Source organism: Coregonus clupeaformis, chromosome 31 (genome assembly GCF_020615455.1).
Source record: "Coregonus clupeaformis isolate EN_2021a chromosome 31, ASM2061545v1, whole genome shotgun sequence".
NCBI lineage: Eukaryota > Metazoa > Chordata > Actinopteri > Salmoniformes > Salmonidae > Coregonus > Coregonus clupeaformis.
In genome coordinates, this window is record NC_059222.1 from 39229210 (window position 1) to 39237365 (window position 8156).

The 8156-nt window shown below is 41.8% G+C and overlaps 1 protein-coding gene across 7 annotated transcripts in view; it reads left to right on the plus strand.

Annotated features, from left to right (window-relative positions):
• LOC121547714 (E3 ubiquitin ligase RNF157) overlaps nucleotides 1-2980 on the plus strand; it is a 27004-nt gene extending 24024 nt beyond the window's left edge. For 2 of the 7 annotated variants that reach the window (XM_041859121.2, XM_041859122.2), the window contains exon 18: nucleotides 1216-2980. In XM_041859121.2, the coding sequence (XP_041715055.1) occupies nucleotides 1216-1376 (161 nt within the window). In that variant the 3' untranslated portion in view covers nucleotides 1377-2980. The remainder of the gene's footprint in view (nucleotides 1-1215) is intronic. The other 5 variants (XM_041859123.2, XM_041859126.2, XM_041859124.2 and 2 more) reach the window with 3 other exon arrangements.
• Nucleotides 2981-8156: the final 5176 nt, after the last annotated feature.

Consider the following 8156-nt stretch of genomic DNA (forward strand, 5'->3'; position numbering starts at 1 on the left):
GCTACCTGGTAAATAACCACTAACTGGTCAATAACCGCTGCCTGGTAAATAACCACTACCTGGTTACCTGGTAAATAACCGCTACCTGGTAAATAACCACTATCTGGTAAATAACCGCTACCTGGTAAATAACCACTTGTTAAAATAACCACTACCTGGTAAATAACCAATTGTTAAATAACCACTACCTGTTAAATTACCACTACCTGGTAAATAACCACTACCTGGTAAATAGCCACTACCTGTTAAATAACCCATACCTGGCTAGCTGGTAAACAACCATTACCTGTCAAATAACCACTTGTTAAATAACCACTACCTGCCAAATAACCACTTGTTAAATAACGATTACCTGGCGACCTGGTTAATAACCACTACCTGTTAAATAACCACTACCTGGTAAATACCCACTACCTGGCTACCTGTTAAATAACCACTACCTGGTAAATAACCACTTCCTGGTAAATAACCATAGTGTGATTTAGAGCAGTGATCTCTTACCTTTCTCCTGGAGAGCCAAACGGTGTTCAGAGTTTATATTAGTTTCAACCCAGCACTCAAACACCCATCTTTGACTAATCCTCAAGAAGGCCTTGATTAGTTGAATTAGGTTCTGTAAGTGCAGTGCTAGTACAAAACCCTGCATGTAGCTACTGTAGCTCTCCTGTTTTTCAGGGATGAATCCCAACTTGAGAAACACATCTAGTAAAAGCGTTTTGTGCACATTTCTGAAGTTGGGTTCGGTCCCTTATTGAATGTGCATGCGGCCCAGTAGGCCTCACTTTAACTCCCCATCTATATGACCAGGTAGGTAGCCTTGTGGTTAAGCGCTTTGGGCCAGCGCTTTGGGTCGCTGGTTCGAATCCCTTGAGCAAGTCAGTTAACCGCCAACAACAACTGCTCCCCGGGCGCCAATGACGTGGATTAAGGCAGCCTCCCACACCTCTCTGATTCAGAGGGGTTGGGTTAAATACGGAAGACACATTCTGGTTGAATGCATGCGCAACTGACTAGGTATCCCCGTTTACCAATCCCCTTCCCCCCAGTTAGACTGGTCTGCCACAGACTTTAGACACTACCATTATCACCCACTAGATGGCGATAGAACATCAGTCCTCAACACAAGGACCTTGAATGTTGTTTTACTTGTATATCCTTTGTTTTCTCTCTCTATGTCTCTCTTTTTCACTCTCTCGCTCTCACTCTTTCTCTCAGGTCTGATGTATCTGGGAGGCTATAGGCCAGTGTTGGAGCCCCTCCCCCACCACGCCTCAACCAGTAATATCAATATGGAGGAGCAAGGGGCGGAGACTAGGGACGGCCAGAGTCCCAAACACACACCTCGCACACCACGCCGCGGACCACTCATTGTGTAACACGTCCACACATGTCCAGTTCTGACCTCAGCATCATAACAGCACAGACTGATATTTTATCCATTTTACGCAACCTCATGATTACGCAGTAGACCTCGTCCTTCATTCCTGCATCTCCTCACCTGATCAACCAATGCCCCTGTCCTGAGGCAGTGTCCTCACTCAACCGTCCTACACCTCTCCTCACGCTCTACCTGGTAAATAAATATAGAGGAGCGTCTATCTCAGTTGCTAAAACTAACAGGGAAATCTTGAAGAGGATTTAACCTATCCACAGTCCAAAAAGGAGTCTGCTAGAGTTAGACCGTTCCCTCCCCCCTCAATGTTTCATAATGGCTTTCTTGTGTTATGTGTCATTGGTAAGACCTTTGGGACTCCTCCCCCCCTTGCCTCGACCAACCAACCAATCAGGGGTTAGTGTGATCTGCAATCTAATTAATATTCATGTATTTCTGTTTGACATTCTAACGAGTTGTCGAACACCATAAAAACAACAGTTAGCGTCACTAGACTACCAAACTGGATTCTACTGGACTGGACTCTCCGGCTCCAGTCCATGAACCAGTAGACGCCGGCCCTGGTTTTGCATGCAGCGCTCTTATGTCTCCAATCAGCCCTACTGTACTCAACAGTGATCTGTCCTGAATGGGTCTTGCCTCGTTAGCTAAGAAACTGGACTTGCTGTACATGGTGGTGAATGGAGGATTTGATCAAAAATGGCAGATTTGTCCCTAAAATGGAGGACTTGATTTGCTCCAAATTGGTGGTGGTAGATAGATACTGAACTGTAAAGAAGACAGAGCGGAGTCCCTGAGAATGTACGATGCCGATGGAGGATGTGGAACAATCAGGGGAGAATGTAATGTAATGATTTGTTTTGGGGTTATTAACTGTGGAAGAATGACCTCTGAACTACCACCTGTGTCCCTTGCACACCTTTCCCAACACACACACAGTCATACACACCAGTATTATCTAAGTTTGACTCGCTGGTGTAAAGAGCTTTACCACAAGGACATTAAAGCAATACAGAACCTATACCTGGAAACAAGGAGCACACATCACCCTACAAAAACACCTGAGCTGTTCGATAGACAAACCTGAACCTTCTTCTCTTCATTTTGTGAAATCCTTTAATTTTTTTAATTTTCTATTATATTGTTTTTAGTGTATAGCTCTCCTGTTAATGTCGTCACATGTTCTGTGTTTTATTTCTTTAAACAAAAATGTGTTGTTCATTACGTGGATGATATGTGAAATTAATAATGGTACTTGAGAAGAAACAAAACTACTTTTAAAAAAGGGATGATTACACCAACATGGAATGCACTTCTTGCTGTTACCTAAGCAACACACTTTGCAGCGCATGAGGCGATTGTAGAGTAAAGCATGGTAGTCTAGGTCAGTCTCAACACCCCTGTAGAGTACCCACAGTGGTATGCTCCACAGATCCCCCCCCATAAAGAGTACTCATAGTGGTACACCCCTCTGACCTTTCTGTATTGTCATATTGTCTCCAAATGACACCCAATTCCTTATATAGTGCACTGCTTTGACCAGAACCCAATTCCCTGTATAGTGCACTACTTTGACCAGAACCCAATTCCCTGTATAGTGCACTGCTTTGACCAGAACCCAATTCCCTGTATAGTGCACTGCTTTGACCAGAACCCAATTCCCTGTATAGTGCACTACTTTGACCAGAGCCCAATTCCCTGTATAGTGCACTACTTTGACCAGAACCCAATTCCCTGTATAGTGCACTACTTTGACCAGAACCCAATTCCCTGTATAGTGCACTACTTTGACCAGAGCCCAATTCCCTGTATAGTGCACTACTTTGACCAGAGCCCAATTCCCTGTATAGTGCACTACTTTGACCAGAACCCAATTCCCTGTATAGTGCACTACTTTGACCAGAACCCAATTCCCTGTATAGTGCACTTCTTTGACCAGAGCCCAATTCCCTGTATAGTGCACTACTTTGACCAGAGCCCAATTCCCTTTTAAGTGAAGGTAATGAGCCATATGGGGAATAGGGTGCCATTTGAAATGCATAGATAGTCTATAAGACACACTACAGATGCCCTCTTCCTTATCCTCAACTATAGGCTGGCTACAGCTCTGTTATCTAGTGTTCACACACCGTCAGCTCATACACCCCTACCTGTATCCCTCTCACCTACAGTATACTGGACCATGGTTCACTTTTGTAGAATGCTGATTGAAAATGTCAACTGCAAAAAAACAATAAAGTTTTTTGAACTGAAGTCCTTTACCATTTCTTGTTTACATCCAGTGAATGAGACAACTGTGACAAAAGGAGATGAGGAAATGGGGTCACAGCAATAGGTTGGGACCTTTTGACCTACGTGTAAATATGTCATTTGTGTAAATCTGACTACTTCCTGCACAGTGTCAGTGTCTGACAGGATCAGCAAGGTGCTGTGACTCCAAAAAACATGTGATGCGTCCAAAATGGAACCTGATTTGTCTGATGAAAAATGTATCAACACCTACAAAAATGTCCATTAATTATAATCCACATTTCCTCTTGCTGCAGGATTATTTTCCTGTTGTAGCAAACTGGCTCAAATGAAGATCATACAGCTGTATAAATACTATAGTTTACTGTAGTGTTTTTGCAGACTTTACTGTAGTATTTACATTTACATTTTATTTACAGTTAACTATAGTAAAAAATACTGTAGTAAAATAACAAGAATATATTGTAGTGTTTTTGCAGACTAGTATTAATTGGCGCTCAAACAGAATAGGGAACTAACAAAGTCACTAAACACATCCAAACGAAACAGGAGGGGTTCTGAAAGACACTCATGGGGGTGTCTACTGAAAGTTGACTAGCAACATCAACTGGGACCTAAAAGACACCCACCATGAGCACCCACTACATTTACCCTGAAGAGGCAAACAACAAAAACCCACCAAACTGAAAGACAGGAAGCAAACCAAAAAGTGAAGCAAAATGAAAACAGGGAAGATCAGATAAAGGATTGTTTATCAGAAATCAAATAGGGTGACTCAACTAAAGGTGTTAACCCTCCACATCTCTCAAGCCAACTGGAGCACTGGGCCAGCTGCTCTTGCACATCTAGCATTCCAGTGTTAATACTAATTGTAATTATTTTGCACTATGGCCTATTTATTGCCTTACCTCCATAACTTGCTACATTTGCACACACTGTATATATTTTTCTGTTGTATTTTTTGACTTTGTTTTTTTACCCCATATGTAACTCTGTGTTGTTGTTTTTATCGCACTGCTTTGCTTTATCTTGGCCAGGTCGCAGTTGTAAATGAGAACTTGTTCTCAACTGGCTTACCTGGTTAAATAAAGGTGGAAAAAAATATATATATCCCCTGTGCCAGCAAAGGTGAAACGCCGTCTGACTAACGAGATGACAAGCCAGCACAGGTGTAACACAAACGGACTAACGAGATGACGCCAATCGGTGCGCCCAACGTGCTAACGCGCTAAATCCAACCTCGAAATATAAATGGGAAAACCAAAGCCTGTAACAGTATACTGTAGTATTTACTATAGTGTTTTTGTTTTATTATCTTTGTGAGAGATTTATTATTTTTTATAATTGATGGGATGACTAACTTAGAAAGAATGCATTCTTGACTGGGCTAATGTAGGTTGTGTCACTGGCAAGCTGTGATTGATGTGAAGAGCTGTTTTAGGGGGTAAAATGAGATAAGGATTTGTGTCTCCAAATGCTAGACTATACTGGTTCTTTGTGATCTGTGAACCTTCCTTGGACGTAGGAATGGTGTCTAAGGGAGCTGGCTCTTCTCACTATGACAGGTTGTTATGATAAACGTATGCCTGGTAACAGAAGAGACGGGGGAATAGCCTGTGCGCCAACGGATAGGCTGAGTAAGTCTAAACCACGCTCAAGTCTCTACTCTGATTGGCCAGCAGAGAGGTGGGAACTCTCTCTCTGTAAGAGTATTTGAAGACCAATCTGAAACAATGGATTTAGTTCTCTGAAGTGCCCTGCGAGGTATTTCAAAGAGCCCGTATATACGAAACATCATATTTACCATTGAAGGTTTTTACATTAATTAAAATAACTAGTATATCTTAGAAGTCGTGTAGACCTCTTTTGTTCCTAATGCCAGATTTGAATTGACGCAACTTTGACATCTTTGACATAGAAGTAGTGATGTTACGTTTGATACCAGAGCTCCGAGGCATGCGTCGAAATCGCTAAGCAGCTAACTTCGAAGCAGTGTGCTGATGCGTGTATCACTTTATCAGAAGTGCATCATCAATGACTTCCGAAGTTTTGTTTGATCACATACTTTTTCAAACTGTGTGTTGCAAAAAGCGAGATCCCACTTATTTCGCCGTGGTTCCGGTGCTTTCTTCGATTAAAATATGCTTTCAAACACCGACCTCTACTGGACATCTTACTTACAAATATAGTTAGGATTTTGTACAAAAAGTTTCACCTGACCGGTAGCTTAGCAGGTAGGCTTCTCAGACCATTTCGTATTCTGTATGTAAATCCGAAGACGCCTTTTCGTATGATATGTTACGTTTCGTATGTATTAATTTGTAGATGTCCATCGCCCATTTCGTATGATATGTTACTAATTACAATTCGTATTATATGTTACGAATTTGCAAAACGTACAATATGTTACGAATTTCCTAAATGTATGATATGTTACAAATTCTAGCTAGGTGGCTAACGTTAGCTAGGCTAGGGGTTAGGGTTAAGTTTAGGAGTTATGTTAAAGAGTTAAGGGAAGGGTTAGCTAAAAGGGTTAGGGAAAGGGTTAGTTAACATGCTAAATAGTTGCAAAGTAGCTGAAAAGTAGTAAGTAGTTGAAAAAGTGCTAATTAGCAAAAATGCTAAAGTTGTCCTTGTTGAGATTTGAACCCTCAACCTTTGAGTTGCTAGACGTTTGTGTTATATGCCCACCATCCACCATGACCAAACATCTTATGCATTACTGGGGGCAAACTACCTGCCTTCCAGGACACCTACAGCACCCGATGTAACAGGATGCATAGTCAATATTGGACCTGCCCTCCAGGACACCTACAGCACCCGATGTAACAGGATGCATAGTCAATATTGGACCTGACCTCAACTTCCCCCATAATGCTGTGCTGCAGGATGACACACTCTAAAGGGTAGTCATGCACAGCAAAATACGTTGATAGGGCCTTTTTAAAATCAGTTTTCTTGGTTTTGTTTTTCCAGGTTTCTGATTTACCCCAGTTTATTCAACAACAAAAAATAATTATAAAAACAACACAATTTGATTTTCTGTGTTCACAACAATGCTTAAACGACATCAGGGGATTACTTTTGAGGTCTGGGAAAAATATAAGAAACTTTGATTTTTGAGTGTAGTTGCCCTTTAATTTAGTGAGCATGCCCTGCACTGTTGTTTGGTTAGTGGGTTTTCTGTAGTGCAGTAAGGCACATGTGATGTGATTTGGCAGCCAATTGAATGGGTGGCGTAAAAAGGCCAGCAACACTCTGTATTATTCAGAGCCTCATGAAATGACAACATATATACATTCTACAGACCCTACTGAATATTCCCTACAATATTTTTACTGCGGCACCCAGAATAGTTCTTGCTCTAAGCCAATATGTATTCCATATACAGTGATTCGCATTAGGGGCATTTATTTGAACTTGGAACATGTTTTAAAACCCAAATGTAATGCAAATGTCACTTAAATATGAACAAATATGAATCATTGTCAATGTTTAGACAATTATTTGTCATATACAGTGCATTTGGAAAATATTCAGACCCCTTCACTTTTTCCACATTCAGCCTTATTCTAAAATTGATTTAAAAAATGTCCTAATCAATTTACACACAATACCCAATAATGACAAAGCGAAAACAGGTTTTTAGAACTGTTTGCAAATGTATTAAAAATAAAAAACAGAAATATACATAAGTATTCAGACCCTTTGCTATGAGACTTGAAATTAAGCTCAGGTGCATCCTGTTTCCATTGATCATCCTTGAGATGTTTCTACAACTTGATTGGAGTCCACCTGTGGTAAATTCAATTGATTGGACATGATTTGGAAAGGCACGCACCTGTCTATATAAGATCCCACAGTTGACAATGCATGTCAGAGCAAAAACCAAGCCATGAGGTCGAAGGAATTGTCTGTAGAGCTCCGAAACAGGATTGTATCGAGGCACAGATCTGGGGAAGGGTACCAAAAAATGTCTGCAGTATTGAAGGTCCCCAAGAACACAGTGGCCTCCATCATTCTTAAATGGAAGAAGTTTGGAAACACCAAGACTCTTCCTAGAGCTGGCCGCCCGGCCAAACTGAGCAATTGGGGGAGAAGGGCCTTAGTCAGGGAGGTGACCAAGAACCTGATGGTCACTCTGACAGAGCTCCAGAGTTCCTCTGTGGAGATGGGAGAACCTTCCAGAAGGACAACCATCTCTGCAGCACTCCACCAATCAGGCCTTTATGGTAGAGTGGCCAGACGGAAGCCACTCCTCAGTAAAAGGCACATGACAGCCTGCTGGGAGTTTGCCAAAAGGCACCTAAAAGACTCAGACCATGAGAAACAAGATTATCTGGTCTGATGAAGTCAAGATTGAGCTCTTTGGCCTGAATGCCAAGCTTCACGGCTGGAGGAAACCTGCCACCATCCCTACAGTGAAGCGTGGTGGCAGCATCATGCTGTGGGGATGTTTTCAGCGGCAGGGACTGGAAGACTAGTCAGTATCGAGGGAAAGATTAACAGAGCA